Source organism: Callithrix jacchus, chromosome 5, assembly GCF_049354715.1.
Source record: "Callithrix jacchus isolate 240 chromosome 5, calJac240_pri, whole genome shotgun sequence".
NCBI classification, from domain to species: Eukaryota; Metazoa; Chordata; class Mammalia; order Primates; family Cebidae; genus Callithrix; species Callithrix jacchus.
The window spans coordinates 86189039-86214136 of NC_133506.1; the positions used below are offsets into that span (position 1 = coordinate 86189039).

At 51.5% G+C, this 25098-nt stretch overlaps 3 protein-coding genes across 4 annotated transcripts in view; 1 reads left to right on the forward strand and 2 right to left on the reverse strand.

The window, feature by feature from the left end:
* The window catches only part of WNT3 (Wnt family member 3), a 51363-nt gene extending 35117 nt beyond the window's left edge, over positions 1-16246 (forward strand). The window contains exons 2-5 of the mRNA XM_002748153.6: positions 5719-5960; positions 9602-9867; positions 10841-11328; positions 15956-16246. Of these exons, the coding sequence (XP_002748199.1) occupies positions 5719-5960; positions 9602-9867; positions 10841-11320 (988 nt within the window). The 3' untranslated portion in view covers positions 11321-11328; positions 15956-16246. The remainder of the gene's footprint in view (positions 1-5718; positions 5961-9601; positions 9868-10840; positions 11329-15955) is intronic.
* On the reverse strand, positions 7125-8132 carry LOC118153740 (uncharacterized). The gene is made up of 2 exons (XM_035300240.3): positions 7590-8132; positions 7125-7329 (listed from the first exon to the last, which is right to left on the reverse strand). Exons 1-2 carry the CDS (start codon positions 8059-8061, stop codon positions 7268-7270), a joined length of 534 nt encoding a protein of 177 aa, XP_035156131.1. The 5' UTR covers positions 8062-8132; the 3' UTR covers positions 7125-7267.
* A 6862-nt stretch (positions 16247-23108) lies between the features above and the next one.
* NSF (N-ethylmaleimide sensitive factor, vesicle fusing ATPase) overlaps positions 23109-25098 on the reverse strand; it is a 158176-nt gene continuing 156186 nt past the window's right edge. For both annotated transcript variants that reach the window (XM_035300241.3, XM_054255956.2), the window contains one exon: positions 23109-24774. In XM_035300241.3, the coding sequence (XP_035156132.2) occupies positions 24753-24774 (22 nt within the window). In that variant the 3' untranslated portion in view covers positions 23109-24752. The remainder of the gene's footprint in view (positions 24775-25098) is intronic.

Below are 25098 nucleotides of genomic sequence, written 5' to 3' on the forward strand. Positions count from 1 at the left end.
GTGCACCCGAGGCCCATCCTCCTGGGCGCCCCAGCTGGGCAGTGGGTGGTTGAGGTGGAGGATGAACCGGCTTCAGTGGGAGGGCAGCAGGACCCTAGGGAAGGGGCAGGGCAGGGCCAGCAGCTGGGTATAAATAGCCCCTGGCCCAGCTGTGAAGGCCTAGCAGGGTCCTCCGCCCTCCCCCTCAGCAGCTGCCAGTGCGAGTCAGGGCTCTATCCCCCTTGGCAGCCTGGCCATCATCTCAGATCCTAAATGGAGGAACTTCCTCAGCGGAACCGAGGAGTCTTGTCCTGTGTGTAGGCGGAAGCTCCGGATGCTGGGAGGTCTGGCGAGTAAGGGGCATCAGGCTGGTCCTTTGGAAGAGTTCTTCATTCCTTTCCTCCAGAATCAGCAAATACCTTGCATGTGCCCGGACCTTTGGAAGGCCAAGTGGGCTGGCATGTGTGTGTGTCTCTCTCTCTCTCTCTCTCTCTCTCTCTCTCTCTCTCTCTCTCTCTCTCTCTCTCTCTCTCTCTCTCTCTCTGTGTGTGTGTGTGTGTGTGTGTGTGTGTGAGAGAGAGAGAGAGAGAGAGAGAGAGAGAGAGAGAGAGAGAGAGATAGAGGAGCTACTGGGGAATAATGGGCGAAGACACTACCTCTCTTCTTGGAGACTGAGACCAGCACAGCCAGATGGAATTGGAAACAAATCAGTTCAGCACTTGTGTTAAGAAGGTTTGAATAATGTACAGGAAAAATTCAGGTGGAGAAGAGGTGACTTCTGTCTGGCAGCTCACAGAAATCTTTAGAACGGTGGTGACCTGGGAATCAAGTTTGGAAGGATGGGTAGCATGAGCTCAGCACATGCGAAGGTGTGGAGGTGACATAGCCGTGCCAGAGCCATTCAGCTGGGTAGGCAAATCCGTCAAAGCCACGCACACTTTGGCACAAAAAATCGCGGATCATGAGACTCCCTGTGCTGCCTCCCCCAGTGGAACCTGCACTTCAATAACGGGGAATAGGAGCTGTGAGTTAATGTAATGTGTCTTTGATGGTGGAATTTCAGACGTGAGCAGAGTGTGGGGAGGAGTTCAGGGCGGGGGTGGCCGGGCATGTCTGGGGGAGGGCAGCTATCCTGCAGAAATCAACCCATAGCCACACCTCATTAGTTCCTGACGCTGGCCCAGCAGCTAAGCCCCATCGCCAGAGACCTTGCTAATTACTTGCAGGATGTCCCCATCTGAACTGAAGCTTTGAATGGAGCATCTTGAATATGTCCTTTTGCCCTCACTCTTTGAGTGACCTTGAACCCTCAGCCAGATTACAGCTGTCTTTGTTCTGCCACCCCTGTGAGGGCTGAGGTCTGATCCAGTCATCCTTCCCGGTGTTGGAGAGGAGGGGGCTCTGAGATTTCTGATGTGCCCTCCCAAGTCAGGGATGCAAGGATGGGAGGAATGACGTTGGTGACAAGCTGGGGAACAGAGTGCTGGGGACAGCTCCAAACACACCGTAACCATAGCAACCACCATCTATGGAGGGCTTCCCAGGAGCTACGCACTGGATTGTGTGGCCTATTCCTCCTGTCGTGTCTATTTTACAGATGAAGAGACTGAGGAATAGAGAGGTTAAGGAAATTGCTGAGATCAGCAGCTAGGAAGTGGTAGAGCTGGATGTGACCCTGGCTCTGTGGCTTCTAGGTCCACAGTTGGTTGGACGTGGGCAACAGGAAAGAGGCAGGGTTTGGTGGAAAGAGGGCAAACAGCTCATCGCGTCTGAGGCTCAGGAATAGTTCTCAGAGGCCCTCACACTAGGAGTCACACAAGCTACTGCTTGAATTCTGGACATTCCTTGCATCGGTCACCCAACTTCTCTGTGCCTCAGTTTACTCATTTGTAAAATGGGGATAACAACGCCCACCTCCCAGAGTTGCTGTGAGGATTAAGTGAGATTATGTATTTGAAGTGTCTGGCAAAGAGCAGGTGCTACATAAATAGTTGTCATTAGTATTGCCAGTATTGATGTAACTGTGGGGACAAAAGGAAATCCATGCGGGGCAGAGGAGAGACTGCGTTTGCACATCAGGAGGGGCTCAGCAGCATCTCCTTCCTGGAGCTGTCTGGGGAGCACTCCGGCCTTTGCTGCCCATCACGCCATACCAGGCAGTGTGCCAGAGCTCAGGTGCTCTGCTGGGCTGGGGAGACCCACCTGGGACCCTGAGGGAGGTAACTGGTGAAACCAGGGAGCAGGGAGCCCCTTGGAGAGCTGGGGTGAGGAGCCGCCTTGCCATTGTGGGCCTCCTGGTTCCTCAACCCCCTGAGCCAGCCAGCCTGGCTCTGTGGATATGGCTGTGTGGCTCTGCACAAGTCGCTCCTCTTTGTGGGCCTCCGTGAATGCATTTGTGCTCTCTCTCTCTCTCTCTTTCTCTTCCCCCCTCCCTCCTTTTTTGGGAATGGGCTCTGCTCTTTCTTTTCTTTCCTTTTCTATTTTTTTGGAGACACAGTTTTGCTCTGTTGTCCAGGCTGGAGTGCAGTGGCGTGTTCTCGGCTCACTGCAACTTCTGCTCCTGGGTTCAAGCAATTCTCCTGCCTCAGCCTCCTGAGTAACTGGGACTAAAGGCACGCGCCACCATGCCCAGCTAATTTTTGTATTTTTAGTATAGATGGTGTTTCACCATATTGGCCAGGCTGGTCTCGAATTCCCGACCTTGTGATCCACTCGCCTTGGCCTCCCAAAGTGTTGGGATTACAGGCGTGAGCCACCATGCCTAGCCTGCTTTTTCTTTTTCTTTTCTTTTCTTTCTTTCTTTCTCTCTCTTTCTTTCTTTGTCTTTCTTCCTTCCTTCCTTCCTTCCTTTCTTTCTTTTCTTTTTCTTTCTTTCTTTCCTTCCTTCTTTTTTTTTTTTTTTTTTTGGCAAAGTCTCACTCTGTAGTACAGTGGTGTGAACTTGGCTCACGGCATCCTCCACCTCCCAGGTTCAAGCAATTCTCCTGCCTCAGCCTCCTGAGTAGCTGAGATTATAGGCGTGAGCCACCTCACCTGGTCAGCCTCTGCTTTTTCATCTGTATAATGGGCTTTGTCTCCCTTAGGGCTCCTCCTGTGGGTTCTGCTCCTGGACCAGGGCTCAGCCTCAAGTTTAGCTTGAGGGTGCCTAGGCCTGCAGAAGGTTAAATCAAGGGCTGGGAGAAGGGGAGGAAAAAGGAGGCAGGAAGGCAACAAGAGGGGGAGGAGGAGGGCAGAGGAAGGGTCCCTGCCTCAGCTCCCTGCTCCAGCCATCCCATATAGGGCTTTGGGTCCCAAACACCAGAAAAGGGAGTGGGGACAGACTGGGCTTCTTCCCTGAGTCATGCTCCTGAGCTGCTCTCCCAGGATGGTGCGAGGCTGAGTTGTCTGCACTGAACCCTCCCTCGGTTTCCCTTCCGGTGATTGCAGAGCTGCAAGGGCAGCAGGGCTGGACTGGACATGCTGCTTAAGAGCACGGGAGGGGCCGCCTGAGCCTGGAGGGAGGCTCAGTGGGGACTTTTGCAGCCCTGCAGATGGGACAGGGTACTTAGCTCCCTGGCCTCAGTTTTCTCATCTTGGAAATGGGACAATAGTGATGATAATAAAGTTCGTATCACAGACCTGCTGTGAGGATTACATAAGGTAACAGACACAGGTGCCCAGAACTGTGCCCAGAGCATGATAGGCCTGTAATAAACCACAGGGATTTTATGATCACTCTAACCTGCTTCTAACAGGGTGGGACAGTGCTGTATGTGCCATATCCCATCCTGGTGGGCTCCGGGGCTTGCCAACTCTACCCACTCCAGCACATGCTCAGTATTGAGTCCGAGGGTACAGATGGGCCAGGCCTGAGCCACCTTCACCCCATGGGGACCCAGGCAGACATTGCCCAGCAGGCAGGATCACACAGGGATGAGCCCCATGGGCTGTGGAATCTGACGGCCTGGGTTCCACCCAGCAACTCCACAGGAGCTCTGTGGTCTGGGCTGCTCCATCAACTCACAACGCTAAGCCATCTGTAAAACGGGGCTGTGAATAATGACCCTACTATGTGCTGGGGTTGTTTTGAGGATTAAATGAGGCAAACCCAAGGAAAAGCCTCTGCCCATGGCCAGGTGCAGGGGAAGTCAGTAATGAGCCATTACCACCGATAAATCAGAACTTCTGGCTGACTCTTCTTTCCCTTTAGAAAAACTTGCTGCTTAAGACCTGGAATGTCTATAAATGTTACCATCCAAACTCCCAGATCTGGCTCCTCAGTTCCTCTACCCAAAATCAATACATGGAAAAAGGAGAACCTGCTTCTCCCCCAACAACTGAGCCAGGAGACAGCCACGGTGGGCAGGTAGCATGCCCTTCCATCGCACCCAGGGAGCTCTATCCCTTGGAATCTCCAGGATTTGGCCAAGGCCGACATCAAGCTCAATGCGGAGGAAGGGACGCTGGGGAAGGCACACTGCACTCTGATCCACCGCAGACCACAAAGTCTTAGGCCAGCTCTTCATGTTCAGGAATTGATCAGAAACGTTGCATATAAAGTGCCTGGAAAGCAGTGACAGTTGCTAAATGGTAGATGTTTGGTTTGGCCCCATGTCCAGCCCAGAAGCTTTCGTGTGCTTTTTCCTGCCCTGTGGGGTCTTCTTTCAGCCCCCTTTTCCAAGGCTTTTGCCCGTCACTTTTCATGGGAAACCTGACTTAGGCCAGTGCCGGCCCAAAGCCTGGGTTAGTGCTGGACACAGAGGGAGAGGAGATGGGCCCCTTCTTCCAGCTCACACTGCCCCCCTGGTCATAGGGCAAGTTGCAATTGGCCTTGAAGCTCACTGACATTCACAGATCATTTTCTCAGGTTCTTCTACAAAGGGTCATTTCTGCTGTTCCTGTGCTGAGGGGAGGGAACAGAAAAGGAACAATTCCTACCTTGGTTTTCTAGTATTTTAAACTCTTCTGCCCCCACCCCATAAGGTCATTCCTTCTGTGGTTGACTCTTTATAAAACCTGAGAGTTGATGGAATATTGATTGAAAACTGAGGGGCAGAGGAAGGGAGTGAATTGACCGAAGTCACCTGGTGTTGGTGTGGGTAGTGAGATCTGAGATCTTCTCCCTCCTGATTCTGTGCTAAACTTGTTCAGAAAGAAAACCAAGCTCCAGTCTCTCATGAGAAAAAAAGGTGGAGCTCTAGAAACTTCTAGGGAACCGGAAAGATGGTCGAGGAAGCCCTGGTAGACAAAGGACTTGGTGCAAGCCAGCAATTCCTTAGGGAGACATGAGGAGGCTCTGGGCTGGGCTGGCAGCATCCCTGGGAAGAAGCTAAGGGTGGTGTGTGTGCATGCGTGCGTGTGTGTGTCTGTGTGTGCACGCATGTCCCATGAGTCACTGGAAGTCGCCATGTGGCCCAGCATCCTGGACTGCCTTGGACATTATCCAGCCTGATCTCTTCAATGCCCATCAGGGCAGCTGGACCAGAACCTGGAAAGGACTGGATCTGGGCCCCAAATGTTATCTTTCTAGTCCAGGCCTCTTTTCATGGCATTGCATTGACCCTGAGTGTCCCCACTAGTGGTTTCTGCTGGTCCCATCCCCCTGCAAGCTGGATGCAGTCAGAGAGCTGACTTGCCTGGGTCAGAACTACAGGCCCTCTGCCTCTCTACCTCTCCCAGGGGTTCACAAAGAGGCCGTGGTGCTCAGGATGGGCTCTGTACTTTGTGCCCACGGTGTCAATACCCTCTGTCTGCCTGCAGGTCCCTGGCCCTGGGTCAGCAGTACACATCTCTGGGCTCACAGCCCCTGCTCTGCGGCTCCATCCCAGGCCTGGTCCCCAAGCAACTGCGCTTCTGCCGCAATTACATCGAGATTATGCCCAGCGTGGCCGAGGGTGTGAAGCTGGGCATCCAGGAGTGCCAGCACCAGTTCCGGGGCCGCCGCTGGAACTGCACCACCATAGATGACAGCCTGGCCATCTTTGGGCCCGTCCTTGACAAAGGTACTGCCTCCCGGCTGAGGGGGAAGGGGGCTCAGGACTCGGTGTGGGGAGGGATTAGGACTGTACGCCCTTCCACCCCAGTCAGGGCGCCTCTTCTCTGAAGCCAGGATCCCTCTGGGAGGGTGATAAATTTGGTCACATGACTGCTACACATTTCCAGGTGTTGCTGGGGGCTGGGCCGCCTTGAGACGCCCTAGGATCCTGAGGTTTGAGGGCAGACACCCAGAAGGCCACAGCTTTCCTTCTTGGGTTTTGCACAGTGGGAGCCTCAGGCTCCCACTGTGGACATTTGTGACATTTGTTAAGTGCTATGCAAATACCACTTTGGGGTGGGGGTGAGAGCATTGCCACCCCTATGTCCCTCCCATCTAGAAAGTCCTCAGGAGCCGAGGAAGCTGCGTGGTACTGCGGTAGCATTTGGTTGCCACCACGACCCTTGCCTGAGGGGTTTCTGTTCATTCCCATACCCTGCCAGCTGGATATGCCCAGGAATCATGGTGGGGCTAGAGGGTCCACTGGTCTCTGGGTAACTTTCCCACCGTCTTGCAGCCTGGGAGTTTAACTGGCTGTGCCTCGAGTAGACAGGGAGCCACAAGATTTGACTTTGAACCTGGAGGCCCTGGGAGGGAGGCTAAGTGGGACAACTGCTCCCAAGAAGGGGACCTGGGGGCTCATGGACTGGATGGAAGATGGACAGCTCTTCCTGGAACGGCAGTGTCCAGGAATCTAATGATCCTGGCTGGGCTGACCACCGGCAGAGCTGCTCTGCCACCCAAAGCGCTGAGCCTGGTCCTCCCTCCTATTAGAAGCTAGGGAATGAATGGGAGCTGGCTGTATGGCCAGAAAGAAAAGGGATCTGACATTCAGGTGAAAGAGTGGGGGGCTGGGCGGGGTGGGGAGAAGCTGACCACCCCCATTTTAGAGTGCAGATCCCCTTAAGGATACCTCAGGTGCACAGGTCCGTCCCTCTTACAGCCAAAATGTTGGCTATTGTCATGGGACAGGAGGGTAATTAGCAAATCAATGAATGACAATTCTGTTTACGCTTCTATTACCAAAACTAATTATTCCTTGTTGACATAAAAGGTTTGGCCTCTTAATTGGGGCCAAGTGGCGGCAGTTTGCATTTCAAACCCGATCTTGTCAGTGTGTTGGTCTCAGCGCTTTCCGGTGCCCCTCCTCGGGCCAGGTAGCGCTGAATCAAACAGCTTTGCGTCTAGACGCGCTCTCCAAAAGCGAGAGTCACCTCTGATCGCTCTTCCCGGCTCCGGCCTAGAGCCAGGGGGAAGCCGGCCTGGGTGCACTGCTCATTCACTCTGCGTTGAACTTTTTAAGTCGCTGCCGCAGGTTCTGGCACAGGTCCCGGTCCCTAGATGGCCCGAGGGCAGGTTTGTGTTGTGGGGGGAGGGGTGATGTGTGCCCGAGACTTTGGGAATTTGCCGGCGGAGGGGAGAGCATCCCGGAAGACGCCTCGCGCGCAAACGCGCCCGGGTCGGTGCCCAGAGCCAGGGCCGGGAACCCACGTTCACGCCCAGCTCCAGCCCCACGTTTGCACCCCGCCCCCAGCGAGTCCCCGCACCCCTGCCGAGTGGGCGGCCAAGGGTTAATCTCCGCCCCCTGCTTTGAGACCTGGGGCGCAGGGGGTCTGGCTGCCTGGAACCTGCGTCTTCTGCGCCAGCCGTGACAGATGCCTCGGGGCTGGGCCCGCCCGGAGGGGTGGCCGAGGGCAGGGGCCCGCGCCGCGAGTCTGGGGGACTCTGGGGTCGGCGGCCGGAAGGGGCGAGGTGCGGCGGCAGCGCGGCGGGCTTGAGGCGCTTCCCCGGGCGGGGTGGGGCAGGGGCGGGCGCCGGAGGCGCCGGGGCAGCCTGAGAAGCGCCCGAGCGCCGCCCCCCCACGGCGCGGCCCGGGGGCCCGCGCCCGCTGCGGTCGCCGCGCCATTCACACGCCCTCTGGCCATTCGGCACGGCGCGGGGGCGGGGGGCGCCGCTTCAATGGGGATTTCGCGGCCCGGTGCCTGGGCCGGGGGCGCGGCCCGGCCGCGGGAGCCGCCCGTTGCTACGCGGTGGCGGCCGGCCGGGCGGCCCGGGCCCGGCGGCCGCATTATGCGGGTAATGCGGTGTGACACCGCGCAAACAAAGGCGGATTGAGTGGCCCAGCGGGCCCCGCCGGACTGGGAAGGCACAGCGGGGCTGTCAGCGCTGCTCCCAGGCTAATCCCCGCCCCGCCCCCACCGCCCCCCGCGTTCCTGGGGCTGGGAACCCAGCGCGGCCGGGGCCCGGGCGCCGCCACTGCCGCGAGAGGCTGCGGGCTGGCCGGAAACGAGGGGCGCCCGCCTTGCGAGCGCGCCCTCAGCGCTTCTCCCCCAGGGCGTCCCGAGGACTGGCGCGGCCGGGATCGGGGCTAGCGAGCAGTGCGGCTGGGATCCCGCGGCAGGGCGCACCACCGGGAGGGGACCTTGGGCCCCGCGCCGCCGCCGTCCATGGTTGGCCCCGGCAGCGCAGGCGGGGGTGGAACGGGCTTCGCACTCCCAGCCAGCCGGGCGGTGGAAGTGGGACGGGCCCCTCGGCAGGTGGCGCAGGAGGGCGTGGGGGCCTCGGAGAGCGGCCGCGGTAGCCACGAGGGGTCCCGGGCTTCCTTCTTGCAGCACTTAGGCCACAGCCCAGGAGAGGAGGCGGGCGCCCTGGCTTCTAGGCCGGCCCGGCGTTTTGCAGCCTGGGCCAGGCAGCGAGTCACCTCCGGCTCCAGGGTCCTGCTGAGAGGAGAGAAGGCTGGGCTGCAGGTCTTGCAGGCCTTGGCCTCCTTAATCGTCCATGTCCACATCTATAAAATGAGTCAAACTTTCTATGTGAGTGAAGCACGTGCAGAGGTGGTGACCGGGGTGAGGAGGTTGGTGCACACCCAAGAGTCTCCCCTGTTCCTGCCTGGGACCCTGGGACAGAACCAGGGAACTGCCCTGTGTTGTGTTCCTTCCCTTCTGGGAGGGGCTTGGCTGTGTCTGGGCATGAGGGCAGGAGAATGAGAATGGGGAGACTGAGACAAGGGCCACGGCCATCCTGGTGAGGGGCTCTAGGGGCAGAGGGAAGCCGTGTCCATTTTACAAAAAGAGCAACTGAGACCGAGAAAAGGAGAGGGGCCACCCCGTTGTGCCCAGGCGTGGAAGGGATGGGCCTGGGCAGGTTTAGGCTGTGGGTTCCCAGGCCTCCTTCCTCACAGACCTGGAGCTCTCTCTGGAGTGGGAGGGCTCAGACCTCTGCAGGTCGTCTCTGGATTTTGGGAAGGTGGAGGGCAGGGGGTGTGGGACCAGGACAGAAGTGGCTGCCTTCTCTCTGCAGCAGTCTGCCAGAGCTTTGGTGTCTGGCCCTGTTTCTCACAGGCCCTGCTCTGCCCTGTGACATTTGAGGCCCTGGGCTAATGAGTTAGCAGCCCGGGGCCCCGGTTTGCTCATCTGTGAATTAGGGATACCCTGCAGGGCTAGAACAGTCAAAGCGGGTAGGGAAGCTGCCTCCCTCTTCCCTCAGGCCTGGTGAGCTCTTCAACTCTTGCCCGCCCGGTTCCCCTCATGTCCTGGCCTGGGAGGTGGAGGCAGGGGGGACGCTCTCAGGCCAGGTCCTGAACGCTGCCTCCCCACGGCCTCCCCGCAGCCACCCGCGAGTCGGCCTTTGTCCATGCCATCGCCTCGGCCGGAGTGGCCTTTGCGGTCACCCGCTCCTGCGCTGAGGGCACCTCCACCATCTGCGGCTGTGACTCGCATCATAAAGGGCCGCCTGGCGAAGGCTGGAAGTGGGGCGGCTGCAGCGAGGACGCTGACTTCGGGGTGCTAGTGTCCAGGGAGTTTGCGGATGCGCGTGAGAACAGGCCGGACGCGCGCTCGGCCATGAACAAGCACAACAATGAAGCGGGCCGCACGGTGAGCCTGCTTGTCCTCCCCCAACCTGCTGGGAGCCCTGCCGGGACCAATCTCGGGCCCTGGCCTCCTCCGCTCCCAAGCTGGCCTGGTCCCCACCCCACACCTTCCGACAGCCATGTGGGTCCTGGGCTCCTTTTCCCCTTGGCCAGGGTTGGGCCCCTCTCCACCCCACAGCCACTTCGTTTGTCCACCCTCCTTCCTTTCTGGATTCCACTCCCACCCGGGATGAGTTGGCCAGGGAGCATGTCCACCCTGTGTGATCAGGTACCACCCACTCATCCTGTGCACCTCAGCACGCACTGTAGGGCTGTCAAGGCCTGGGAACCTGGCATTGAATTCAGCCTCCATTCACTTACTTTGGTTGTGTGACTTAGGGTGAGTCATGTTAAGCTCCCAGCCTGTTTCCCCATATGTTAAACAGCGATAACGCCTTTTGTTTTTTTCTTTTGAGATGGCGTCTTGCTCTGTCGCCCAGGCTGGAGTGCAATGGCTCCATCTTGGCTCACTGCAACCTTTGCCTCCCGGGTTCAAGCAAGTCTCCGGCCTCAGCCTCCCAAGTAACTGGGATTACATGAGTCTGCCACCACACACAGCTGATTTTTGTATTTTCAGTAGAGACAGTGTTTCACCATGTTGGCCAGGCTGGTCTTGAACTCCTGACCTCAAGTGATCCATCCACTTTGGCTTCCCAAAGTGCTGGGATAACAGGCATGAGCCACCGTGCTGGGCCAGCAACTCCTGTTTTATACTCTTTGAGAAGTGGACGTGCTGTCTGCCCGTACTTGGGGTGTGAAGGGGAGGGAAACATGGTCACTGTTCTTTAGGTCTTGCCTTAGTCCCCATCAGTTCTCTTCCTGGCACAGAGGAGTAGAGAAGGCGGGAGGGAAGGGGGTGGGCAGGGGCAGAGAGGGAAGGCCCAGCTGTGCCCCCTCGAGGGTCGGTCTGGGGGCCAGCTGCCACTCCTCTTCCCCAGACTATCCTGGACCACATGCACCTCAAATGCAAGTGCCACGGGCTGTCGGGCAGCTGTGAGGTGAAGACCTGCTGGTGGGCCCAGCCTGACTTCCGTGCCATCGGCGACTTCCTCAAGGACAAGTATGACAGCGCCTCAGAGATGGTGGTGGAAAAGCACCGTGAGTCCCGGGGCTGGGTGGAGACTCTCCGGGCCAAGTACTCTCTCTTCAAGCCGCCCACCGAGAGGGACCTGGTCTACTACGAGAACTCCCCCAACTTTTGTGAGCCCAACCCAGAGACGGGTTCCTTCGGCACAAGGGACCGGACTTGCAATGTCACCTCCCATGGCATCGATGGCTGTGACCTGCTCTGCTGTGGCCGTGGCCACAACACGAGGACGGAGAAGCGGAAGGAAAAGTGCCACTGCATCTTCCACTGGTGCTGCTACGTCAGCTGCCAAGAGTGTGTTCGCGTCTACGACGTGCACACCTGCAAATAGGGCGCCAGGTAGGGCTGTGGGGGGAGGCTGGGAGCCTGGGCGCAGGGAATGGGGTTGTTTGCCTGTCTTTTCTTGACGACCCCCTTCTGTTTCTAAGCTATCCAAGACATGCAAGTTCCCACTGTCAAAATAGGAAGCCAGGATTTCCCAAACTTCCTTGGGAATGGTCCTCGGGCAGAGACTTGGTGGATTGCACAAAGCACAGACAACCCAGTGTTGGCCAGGCGTGGTCTCATGCCTGTAATCCCAGCACCTTGGAAGGCTGAGTCAGACAGATCACCTGAGGGCAGGAGTTCGAGACCAGCCCAGCCAACATGGTGAAACCCGGTTTCTACTAAAAATACAAAAATTAGCTGGGCGTTGTAGTGGGTGCCTGTAATTCCAGCTACTCTGGAGGCTGAGGCAGGAGGATTGTTTGAACCTGGGCATCATAGGTTGCAGTGAACTGAGATCACACCATTGTACTCCACTGTCTCAAAAAAAAACAAAAAACAAAAAACCTAAAACCCAGTGTGTGCACATTAGCTGCCAGCAATTAACATTTTCCCACAAGATAGTAAGTTATGACCCAGCTCAAATTTTTGCATGACCATTAGCTGTCATTCTTGAGCATTCTGTGGAGCTGTGGGGCTGGAAGCTGGGAGACGTGATGTCTGGTCCTAACTTTGTCCGTAACTTCCTGGCCTTTCACTTCTCTGAGCCTCAGCTTTCTTAGTATAAAGTGGTGATGGCGGTGCGGGTCGGGGCTCAGTTTACCTGAAACATTGAGCCAAAATGTCTCCTGTATCCCTGAAGCAGAGTCAGTGTGCCTCCACCTTGAACTTAGAGGAGAAGTTCTTGCACAAGCATAAATCTTACCCAACCTCAGAGGTGGGTGGGGGAAGCGGCGTATAAGCCCATATCCTGACAGATCTGAAGCTTGGGTGGAGTGGGGAGCACTGTCACCGAGTTTATGGATGATGACGGGGAGCAGAAGGGATTCAAGTTCAGAGTGGCTAGGATGAGTAATCGAGGGATCAAAGGCTGGTGGATTTTGTTCCCAAGCTTCCCAGAGGTGGTCTGCGTGGGAGGCGCTGTGCGCTGGCCCTGGGTTCCACAACACCCCAGGATAGGTCAGCATGGACAAGGAGTGGTCCTGGAGCCCCAGGGGTTGAAGGTTGCTAAGGCTGGGGTGCCTTTTCTTCTTTTTCTCTCTCTTGAGCGAGAAAAAGAGGCCTGAGCATGGGTGTTGGAATTAGGCCGTTTCCTGGTCCAGCTCCTAGCACTTGCCAACCGTGTGACCCAAGCAAGAAATTCTTCATAGACCTGGTTCCTCACCTGTCGTCCTTCCCAGAGGTGCTGTGAGGGACAAAGGCAAGGACACTGGGGACAGGGCTTGGTTAATTGGGAAGCATTTCCCTGCTGGGTCATTGCCAGCTGGGGTGGTGCTGGGGAGAGCAGCCTGTGACAGGGTGGAGGCCCCCCTGGGTGATGCAGTTCCATTCAGGGCACCTCTGAGCTACTGGCATATGTCTGCTCCGTGGGGAGTAGGGGAGGGAAGTGGACGGGCCTCTCTGAGATATGGGAGGTACCTAACATCATGAAGGGCTCTGGCTGAGGGGCAACTCACTCAGCCCAACTCAGTGCAGCTCAAGTTATGTCCTGGTGGGGAGACCTCAGAAAGGCAGCAGGTGGCACTACCTTTCTCAGTGTCTAGACAAAAGCAGTGTGGGGAGTGGGAGAGGATGAAGGTGAGTCCAGCACCTCCACTTGGAGCCCCAGTTTCCTCCTCTCTTCAGTGATGGTGGCAGTGGGGGCCCAGCAGAACTTTTTTTTTTGAGACTGAATTTTGCTCTGTTGCCCAGGCAGGAGTGAAATGGTGTGATTTCTGCTCACGGTAGCCTCCGCCTCCCAGGTTCAAGAGATACTCCTGCCTCAGCCTCCCAAGTAGCTGGGATTATGGGTGCCCACCACCACAACCTGTTAGTTTTTGTATCTTTAGTAGACATGGGTTTCGCCATGCTGGCCAGGCTGGTCTTGAACTTCTGACCTCAAGTGGTCTGCCTGCCTCAACCTCCCAAAGTGCTGGGATTACAGGCATGAGCCACCACTCCCGACCAGCAGAGTATTTTTGAGGCTGAGTTAGCTAACAGATGTGAATGCTTCTCTGTGTATAGTCCTAATAGGAAGCGTGATACCTACATCAGAGAGTGATTATATAGGGCAGTCATTGTGCAAGTGATGAAACTGCATCATCACTTGGACAGTTTCATTTACTGTTTTTCAAAATGATAGAAGAAAAGTCAGCCAATAAGAGGGAAGTCGCAGGCCAAGGGTAGCAGGTCAAGGTGCAGAGAATGTGAAGAACACAGTGGCCACCTGCCTTGGGTGTTCCCTGCAGCCAGAGGCAACACAGGGTTCCCACTGTCAAGCAGGACATGGCTGTGTTGGGTCCGAGAAGGGGCCGTATGGGGAATCAGTGTTTTAGAACACTGAACGGGGCCTAGAGAGCGATTTCCAGCCTGCCCATTTCACAGATGGGGACTCCACACTATCAACCAAGGCAAGGCTGCAGGGCTGAGGTCTCTGCCTCCAGAAAGCCCCATATATGGGTCTGGCAGAGGCCATAGCAGCAGCCCAAACCCCAGCAGTGGCTCTAGGGGCAGAGTGGGTCACAGAGAGATTCCTGCTGCTCTGTTCTGGCACCTCTTCTGCTGGGTCCTTTGTGGGGATCAGGTGCAGGGCTGGCTCTTGGTGTCCAGAAAATCCCCCACCTCGAACCACTATACAAACACTGATCCCAAGAAGAATCATTATTCTTTTCTTTTTCTTTTTCTTTTTTTTTAAACAGAGCCTTGCTCTGTCATCCAGGCTGGAGTGTAGTGGTATGATCTTGGCTCACTGATGATGCTTCTGCCTCCCACGTTCAAGCGATCCTCCTGCCTCAGCCTCCCAAGTAGCTGGGACCACAGGTGTGCACCACCACGCCCAGCTACTTTTGTATTTTTAATAGAGAGGATCTCGCCATGTTGACCAGGTTGGTCTTGAACTCCTGACCTCAAGTGGTCTGCCCACCTCAGCCTTCCAAAGTGCTCGGATTACAGGTGTGAGCCACCATGCCTAGCCAGAATCAGTACGCTTCATCAGCCCTCTTTTCTCCCCATTTCTGAAATAGACACTGGGTGTTTTCTTCCCAGTCTTATGTAAAGTGCTACATAGATATGGTTTCAAGATGCTGTGTCCAAGTGGTTCCTACCCTGAACCCCTTCTCTGTGGAAGCCCTGGAGGCCTCACTCTGGAACCCATGGAGGACACTCTCCCCACATGGTGCCCTTCTGATAAACACCCCCAGGCCAGCTCTTCTGCCTCACTGGGCCCTGGCGTCTTCATTTGTGAACTGGGGATGAGAACCATGTTCTGTGTAGGGTTGTCCCATGGACCAGAGACCCTGTATATGAAGGGCCTGGTGCGGACCAGAGATCCTGTATATGAAGGGCCTGGAGCTGCAGAAGCTCCTGGGCCAAACAGAGCTCCTGGAGCCACTTCTGCTGTCGAGCTGACCGCTCTGGAGCAGTGGGCCCAGGCTCAGCTGAGACTGGCCTACTCTGTGCTGACGTCGTAGGCAAGATGGGAGCCTGTGGGCCGCGCTGGCTGGGACGGCCGGGGACAGCATCTTCAGCTGTTCTCTTGGCTTCCCTGACAGTCTTGGCAGTGCAGGCAGGAGAGAGACGGGTGTCGCAGAGCAGGCCCCGGGCCCTCCACACAGAGGAGAGCCCTGTCAAATGGCTTGTGTCCTTCCTTTGTGGGAAAAATACCTTTCTGTAGCTTTTGCCCGGTGTCTCTGGCTCACCATTGATTTGGTGCCTTACAAGTGCCATATTTCTTCCTTGTCACTCTGCTGTTGTGAGCACAGCGAGCTGGAAAGGTTCTGGCAGGAGTTAGGTGGTCTGGTTGTACCTATGTCCTGGGTCTGTTACTGCCTTGCTGAGAGACCTTGGACATGTCCCTTCAATCTGGCTGAGCCTATTTCTGCCTCTGTCAAGTAGTCTAATCTTGGCCTTGTCAGCCCCCCAGAGGAGCTGGGGGTTGACTGGGAATGCCTGAAACCCTTTGTGAGATATGACTATGCAAATGAAGAAAATGAACACACTCCTGCTCCAATGGGAAGGAATTGTTCGTAATTAAGTAGGCTTTCTCCCATTTGGACAGCTCATTATCAAGCTATTTGGTGCGGTACAAAAACACAGTGCATGCCTGGCATGAGCCCAGCACAGCAGCTGATTCGTAGTTGGGGACGGGGCCCTTGGCCGGGCACCGTTTCTCCCAGCCTGTATACGAGGTGGAGTCGAGCAGTCAGGGAGTGACCTGTGCTCCTGGGCTTCCTGCTGCCCAAGGCCCTCAGTGAGAGGTGGGGAGGTAGAATTTGGATCCCAGTCTGTGGACTCAAAAGCCCTGCAGCTCCTGTGAATCATATAGCCTCGATTAACAGCAGGCCTGAAGCACAGAGGAGAGCGTGGAGAAGCCACTGGCGTCCTCATCATCTCTGAGCACCAGGACCTGTTCAGATCCACTGGCAAGCTCTGATCTTTGAACCCCAATGGGTGGTCTCTGGGAACGGAATTATGTTTCTAATTCTTCCTTTTTATTTTCCCTAAGGGCGCTGGGAAGGGGTGAAGTGTGTGGCTGGGCGGATTCAGCGAAGTCTCATGGGAAGCAGGACCTAGAGCTGGGCGCAGCCCTCAGCGTCAGACAGCAAGGAACTGTCACCAGCCGCATGCGTGGTAAATGACCCAGACCCAACTCACCTGTGGATGGGGAGGCTCTCCCTCTCTCTCATCTTACGTTTCTCACCCTACTCTGGATGGTGTGTGGTTTTTAAAGAAGGGGGCTTTCTTTTTAGTTCTCTAGGGTCTGATAGGAACAGACCTGAGGCTTATCTTTGCACATGTTAAAGAAAATAAAAATGAAAAAAAATTCGACTCCAACAGAATAGGCTGGGCTAATGTGAGCTCTCGGCCTGGCGGTCAAGACATCAGCATGGGCAAGGTTCTGTTTCCAAACTGCTGCTTCTGGTGACGTTCCAAGACGCCTGTCAGGTGGGAGTCAGGAAGTAGGCGCACCCCTGCAGTCTCCTTTTCTTGGTCTACTCCCATTCAAATCTGAGCTACTTTCTCATTCTGATAAAAGCCATAGGTTTCGCTAGGATGAAGTGGTAGGGAGGTCCGCGGCACTTGTTAGAGTAGGATTTGGAGTATTGAAGGAACCGGCAGCTCGGGTGGTTGGTAAGCTGTTTGAAGAGCAGCTGTGTGTTCTTCTCAGCCTCATTTTCTCTATAACCCTGTTCTGCACAAGAGGCAGTCAGATCTCACAATCCTTTTCTACCGTTCTGCAGTCTCCGCTGTCAATGCAGTTTTAGTTTACTTTTTGGTAGTGGATGTTGTAAATAGGTTATGTATGGGGATAAGTCTTCTCCGCTCAGATGGCTTCCTAATAAAATAAGAGGTATCTTTGGAAGGAGCCATTCAATCCTTCCAGCCCTGCTCACCTGCAGATTCTCTCTACAGATAACTCCACGTAGAGCAGTTGGATTCCAGGTCAACTTAGTGTAAGTTAGACAAAGGGTCTGTGAGAGAGTAGCAAACGATTTCTGAAATTCCAACTTTGTGACTAGCGGATGGGGAGGATGAAAACCATCCCTTTGTCTCCAATAGGGGCCCATCTTACCATGTCCCTTCCTCTCTAGGGCTGATGTGAGTAAACACAGACACAGAGTTCTTCCCCCCAGCTCTTCCTCCCTTACTTGCATGCTGAGATAGTTTCCATCCACACAGTTCCCAAGGATCTGGATTAGGGACCAGCAGTCACCTACTCCCTTGGGTTAAGCATCTCACGGCTGAGTTCTCCCTGAGGCATACTGTTCCAGCCGAGGGTCCTAGAGAAAGCTAGCAAAAGGGAGCCACATGGATTTAACAGTATGAATCGGTTCAACAACTGTCTTAGGGAGAATCAGAAAGAAGAGCTGCTGCAGGGGAACGAGCAGAACAAAGATTTTTCTTTTCCCTCTTCTCTCTGGGTCTGCCTAACCCTGACCTAAAATACCAGGGCAGCGATTTCTCAGCTGGTGCAGGTGGGCTTGCCAAGATGGTCGTCCAGGAGCCTGCCTTCACTCCTAAATCTGCTGGCCACAAGCCCTGCTAAAGATACACATCTCACCCACTCCACTGAGTCCGAAATGCCCCTCCCCATCTCACCTTAGACTGAAAAGTTTTAAATCATGTCAACTGGATAATGCTTGCTTTATGGGAGAATATTTCAGCAGAATGGATACGAATTTTCAAAACAATCTTTTCATATCTATGTATTCTATATTAAAAGTGATAAAGTCATGTTTCTGGGGCGTATTCAAGTAGCTGACAAGTAATTATTTAATAATAGTACATGAGTGCATTGTAATTATTCTCGCTGTAGTCAGGTAATAGTATCCAACCGAAATTTCCTACCAACCTGCTGTATCCAAAGTTTTGTAAAAAGTTGTAGAAGTTGTTGATCTTTTTGATTTTATATTCAAAAAGTCTCTTTTTATAAATATTATTTATTATACAATGTATATACCTTTGCGTTAACTAAGATTATATATTATATAAATATATATATATTTGGAGAAAATATATTTCATCATGCAGTTTTTTTCTGTTAAGTCATTAAAGAGAAGGTAAACGAACCTAAAATGGATACACTGTACACTGTGTGGGGTTTCTAGATTCATGCTCAGGGGGTCAAGGATATCTGATTCTGAACATCGTGGCCTCAGCTAATTAAATGACCAAGTGAAGGTCATTTCCTCTGTTCTCTAAGCAAGATCGTCAGGGATGTCATGGACAGTAGGTCTCATATACCACAGGACATTCTTAAAGGCTTCCTTTGTTCTAAGTTAACTTCTAACAATGAATTTCCAGTTTTAGAAAAGCAACTACTTGGGTAGTAATTCATTTCACAGACTCAAGCATTCTCAGTGTACAAATTAATGTCACAGGCACTCCTAAAAGATGTGGCCCAAGGCCAGCAGACCGCAGGGGTGGCCACTGCCTTAATCCCCTCCTCACCACGTTTTCAACTCCATTTAATGGGAAAATAGGATTTTCTCTATTGAAAATGAAACTTCACTGAAAATGATCTGTCCCCTGCTAGCTCCACCGTGAGAGCTAAGCCACAGAAGAGGTAGGTTGGTCGGCAAGAAGAAAGGGTGCCCCCTGGGCTATGGGCTGTCTGGAACAAGTGTCATCTGAAGTTGGGTTTGGGTAGAAGGGGCTGCCAGTGGGCATGCTCTGGGGATGGGCACCCTCTCCTTGGACCACCGCTTCACAGGACCCACCGGAAGTTCACAGGTTATGCCTTCTCAACAGTGAGATGCCTCAAGTCGGTTTTATGACAACAGACAACTGTTTAGTTTTCAGACCTACCCATAAAATGTCACCTTCGGTTTATTTGGCACATTATTTCAGAGAACGACAAAGATCTTTTGTCTTTCTTTCTCCTAATATACCTCAATTAGAAACAAATCTTACTCATCTCACTACAAAGAGAAATAATAACAGGCTGGGCTCAGTGGCTCATGCCTGTAATCCCAGCACTTTGGGAAGCCAACGTGGGCAGATCACCTGAGGTCAGGAGTTCGAGACCAGCCTGGCTGACATGGTGAAAGCCCATCCTTACTAAAAATACAAAAATGAGCAGCTGGATGTGGTGGTGCATGCCTGTAGTCCCAGTTACTCGGGAGGCTGAGGCAGGAGAATCGCTTGAACCTGGGAGGTAGAGGTTGTAGTGAGCTGAGATCGTACCACTGCACTCCCAGCCTGGGCAAAAGGGCGAGACTCCATCTCAAAAAAAAAAAAAAAAAAAAAAAAAACAACAGGAAAATAAGGCCGTGAGCTGCGTGTGGTGGAGGTGGGCTGCTCTGCGCTGCATTCAGATCTCTAACCTGAGGTTAGGAATAGCCACCGGAAGTTCATGCACTCTGTTTTGCCCATGATGTGTCATTAGTCCCTGAGGAGATGAAACCACAAAAGCTGTGTCGCTTCAGCTGTACAAGGAATTGGACATGTATACGATACAGATCTCTTCTACATCTTACAGTCTGGTCATTTTATTTCATTTTTACTTATTTTTGTTTTACTTTTGCATAAAGCTAATGCAGGTTGAATACCCCTTTTCTGAAATGCTTGGGACCAGAAATGTTTCAGATTTTGGAAGGTTTGCATATATACAATGAGGTATCTTGGGAATGGAACCCAAGTCTAAACACAAAATTCATTTGTTTCATATACACCTTACATAGCCTGAAGTTAATTTTATAAAACATTTTTAATAATTTTGTGCATGAAACAGTTTTGACTGCATTTTGATTGCCACCCGTCACACGAGGTCAGTTGTGGAATTTTCCACTTGTGGCATCATGTCGGTGCTCAAAGTTTTAGATTTTAGAGCATTTCAGATTTTTAGATTTTTAGATTAGGGATGTTCAACCTGAACTTATCTATCCCAGTATTCTGGGTAATTTTTCTTTTTGTGAGATAGGGTCTTGCTCTGTTGCCCAGGCTGGAGTGCAGTGATGTGATTATGGCTCACTGCAGCTTCAACCTCCTGGGCTCAAGTGACCTCCTACCTCAGGCTCTGTGTAGCTGGCACCATAGGTATGTGTCACCATGCCCAGCTAATTAAAAAAATTTTTTTTAGAGATGAGGTCTTGCTATGTTGCTCAGGCTGGTCTTGAACTCCTGGCCTCAAGCGATCCTCCCACTTTGGCCTCTCAAAGTGTTGGGACTACAGGCATGAGCCACCCGGTCTGCCCAGTACTTCTTCAACCAATAAGATTGCCAAATAGTTAAAGGGTCCCTATTCATACTTATGAAGGCCATTTGTAATCCTATATTAATCACAGTTTTTAATTTTTTTTTTTTAAGGGCCAGCAGCCTATCGAGCTGAGAGCCTCAGGGGCTGACAGCTTTCTAGGCTGAAGGCGATAGTTTTTAATTTTTAAGAGACAAGTATCTATGTCACTCAAGAGTACAGTGGCATGATCATGGCTCACCACATCCTTGACCTCCTGGGCTCAAATGATCCTCCTCAGCCTCCCAAGTAACTGGGACTCAGGCACACTCCACCACTGTCATTAAAAAAAAAAAAAAAAAAAACTTCTGTAGAGATGGGGTCTTTGTTGCCCACTGGTCTCAAACTCCTGGGTTCAGGGGGTGCTCCCACCTCAGCCTCCCAAACTGTTGGGATTAGTGGGTGAACCACCACGCCCCGCCTAATCATACTTTATGATTTAGGTCAATACAGTTTATAGCTATGCTTGAACATGTAGTTTCTCCCTATGTATAAGTACTTATAAACATCTAAACACAAGAGGACATCGTTTAAAAATCAGAAAGAGACAACATGGTATCTTTCAAAGCAGTATTATTTTATGACGAAAGAAGGGAAGGAAAGTATGTGAGACAGTTCAAAAATAAGGGGATGAGGTACAAAGAAAGGTTGAAGGAAAGAAGGTAGGGAAAAAATAGAAAAAAAAGGGAAACATACTGGCGAGATGATTCTTGGTGTTATCTAATGCCATCTCCCATGGTGGCCCTGGGCATATGGGCATGTTCTCGTGTGTGTCGCTGGTCTGTACGCTCGAGTGAAGTCAGTGCAGCTAAGCATTGCTGCTATACTGCCACTGTCTCCTAGCTTAATAGAGACCTTTCTACGAGGCAAAAATGTCTTACCATTAATCTTATACTCCCAAAATAGTGAGACAGGAGTTATGTGGAGACTGTATGCTGGGAACATTTCAAACATGATTCCTCCTTGGATATTTTGTCTTCACCCACTTGGGATGCTTGCCGATCACAGGCACTATCTCCTGCATCTTAATGCCACCGTGTCCGTCCAGCACACACCCTCATGGGCTCATCTCCAGGACCCAGTCTCAGTATGGCTTGCCAGCTGATGAGAAACTCTAGATCATTTTGCAATAAATTCTGCAATTTACATGCTGTCTTGAACTCTCATACACACCCTTTCCCAGTCACTTCTTTATTTTTTGAGACAGAGTTTTGTTGTTGTTGCCCAGGCTGGTGTGCAGTGGTGCAGCCTCTGCTCACCACACCATCTGCCTCCCAGATTCAAGCAATTCTCCTGCCTCAGCCTCCTGAGTAGCTGGGATTACAGGCATGTGCCACCATGCCCAGATAATTTTGTATTTTTAGTAAAGACGGGGTTTTACCATGTTGGTCAGGCTGGTGTCAAACTCCTGACCTCAGGTGATCTGCCCACCTCAGCCTCCCAAAGCACTGCGATTACAGGTGTGAGCCACCGTGCCCGGTCCCCAGTCACTAAGGATGCTATGGACCAAGTTGTCAGGCAAAGAAAATGAAATCCTGCTTTCCCCTTCTGTGTTTGGGCTGGAGTAGTCGTTTATAGCTGACTCACGGTTGCAACAAGGCTGTTGTTCAGGATTTGATTATTTGTACACACTTCAATCTACTCCATGATTTTGTGACTTGCTGCTGAAACTTTTAAAGGGGATGCTGTAATTTTTAGGATATGAAAAGACAGCCTTAAAATAAAAACATATTTTAGATCTTAACCACAATTATGCAATTTTTCTGTGTGACATTGAAAAAAAGAAGTGTCCCAGTGAAGATGTACAGATTTAGAAAGGATAAAATAACCTCCTCTTTTGAGGTTTTGATCCCAAAAACATATTCTGACAAAAAAATAGCCAGTTAACAAAATTCACTCATAGATGAAGAAACCTAAGGCAGCAGCTAGCTGGAGGCTCCTTTGCTTCTTCACAGGCCATACTGTAATCTCATATGCTCTGCTGCACAGCACTGGCTTTGAAGAATATTTGGGCAGCTTCAAGAATCAGCCTTCTCAAGGCTATGCAGGGACCAGGTCAGCCTCAGGGTCCTCCTCCCAGGAGCTCCCGTTGTGGAAGTTCTTGAAGCTGGCCTCTTTCCCACAGGGCCTTGTGGATTTTCTGGGCTGCCTCCTGTTCTAACCTGAGCCAATGCTAAGGATCAAGGTTTAGGAGGCTAAGAGATCTGATAGCTCCAGAAAATGTAAAAAATGAACCATGTGAAACAATCTCACTGAGAGCCTTTAAGTTCCTTCGTTTGTATATTTCACAGGAAGCAATTGCTCTAATTGAGCAACAACTCTCCTTTCTGGTTTGTTACTAACCTTGTTGTGGCTTAGGTACCTCAGGGTTTTTTGTTTTTTTTTTCTTTTTTTCTGAGACAGTCTCCTTCTCTTGCCCGGGCTGAAGTGCAAGTGGCATGATCTTGGCTCACTGCAACCTCTGCCTCCCAGGTTCAAGTGATTCTCTTGCCTCAGCCCCCTGAGTAGTTGGGACTACAGGATGTGCCACCACACCTGGCTGTTTTTTGCATTTTTAGTAGAGACAGGGTTTCACCATGTTGGCCAGGCTGGTCTTGAACTCCTGACCTCAAGTGATCCACCTGCCTCGGCCTTCCAAAGTGCTGGGATTACAGGCATAAGCCACTGCACCCAGCATTTTAAAAAATAAAATAAGTATAAAGCATAAAGATGCTTGTATACTAACTTTTTCTGATATTCTAATGATCTGTTTTTAAATAACTATACTTTCTCAATAATTAAGAGATTTTTAAATAAAAATCATCCCTCACATTATGCTACTTAACACAAAACAAGGAGCAGTTTCTTTCCTGAGACCCTCCTTCTTCCTCCATTCCTATCAGCTGTCCATGTCCTTCTGTATGAAATACTGGTCTACAGAACATTTTCAAGTATATTTACTCTTTATTGCATTCCTTCATTTGCATTAAACAATATTATATTTATATTTTTCAATATCGTTTTGGACAAAACACAAAGACATTAAGCTCATTTAACAAGAGACAGAAGTTAACACAATGTGTGCTGCTTTCATGAGGAGGAAAGAGGCAAGATCTTAGCGGAATCCAGGATACTGGCCACCAGGAATCGCAGACTCTCACAGTACAATCCACTTTTTAAAAGCCACAAAATAAGCCAGAGAAGAAAACCCAAAACAAAGAAGAAATGCCATACAAGTCTCCACCAAAAGTGTACAAACGGCAAGATCTGGAGATGATGTGCTTTCTCAAATGGGGACAAATGACAGAGGAGCGACATCCAAGTGCGACTGTGGCCACAAGCCTCATGGGCGGCGTGTGGTGTAAGCACTTTAGGATGGCTTCTGATCGCCTGTCCTTGCATTTTAAGCAGCAATGGGGAGAGAGGCACGCTCTGTAAGTCTCATCATCAGATATGATGACCTAATTAAATCCCTGCTAAGTCAGTTAGTTATAAAACAAATCACTCTCAAAAGGACTCAATGGGTGCTTCCTTTTGGAAGAAGTATGTGGAGGGTAAAGGAAATGTGCTCAATGTATTGGAATGGACAATAAAGGATTGAGGGGAGAGGGCTAGAAAATGGTTGATTTTTCTGGAGAATAGTGTTTTATTTAGATAGTAAATAGTACAGATCATTTAAAATAAAGGATAAATTCTAAGTAAGTCATTAAGCTAAGGAAAAAAGCAGTGATACTAATAAGCATCAATATTATGCTAAGGAAGTGACCCACTTGGAGTTGGACACTAATTAGTGCTGAGGGGTTTATAAATTAATAACTCCTTTCTGTTTGGGGGTGTACGCTTTTTCCATACCTAATCTTTCATGTTTTTAACAACATCTACTAAGTGGTAATAATTAGCATATCTCTTACCACAGAGCAAATTAGTTATACTAAGGGGAAGTCACAGTCAACACTGTAGTCAACTGACATTCTACTGAGAAAGATCTGACTGCAGCTTGAAAACATCTCTGACAATGATTGGGAACAGGATTTGAGAGATGCAATGCCATGTTTCTTCAGGCAAAGAGAATAACCAGTCTTGTGGGAGACATTTAACCAAATACCCAGCGAGCTCTAGTGTTAGCTCAGGACAACTGTCAGAGGATCTCTGGCCCACACCTCGATTTACTGAGCCAGGTCTGCATGTGGAAAGTCTGCCTTCTAATTAGCCAACTGTTGTCATGCAACATTCAATAGACTGATTGCGAGTTTGCAGGGGTGATGGTGCTGGAGAGAGCTTGAAACATGTAGTGTCCACAAGTACTGATGGTCCCTACAAAGAGGGACTGAGCAAGAAGGATCACTTTAGCCTTCATGGAAAGGTAAGTGCAGCATTCTAAACCAAGTTTACACCTCCACAAGACACTAAGCTATCTCAGTAAGCATAAAGAAGGGAGTTTTATTGCACTAATCATGCAGAGCGAGCCTGTGTTGAAGGTAGAGAACGTTCCACTTAGTCCGGTATCTTGAGGAGGACGGTGAAGATCCCAGGCCATCTTCACCTTGGTCACTTCCCTTGGTCACTGTGTGTTTCAAATAGTTCATTTTCAATCAAAATCAAGGGGGCTACTGCAAAAGAAATACCAAAACACAAAAAACCAGATGAGGGTCTGTAAAAAACTATTCATCTAAAAAAAAAATCACTAAAAGCTTCTTAATGGTTTTCCTACATTTTCCACTATGCATTTGCTATTAGCTGAGCACTTCACAAAAGAAAATGGTCATGGCTCCATGCACGTTAAACCAGGTTCCAATAAATATGTACCATTAAGTTTTTCCTGCACTGTGACAAGGAAGTTTTGCGAAGCAGGACAGGGAGAGCAAACGCACAGTACTACCCACTTCCTTGCTTGGTCTCTCGGGCCTACAACACAGTGAAGAATTCAAATAAAT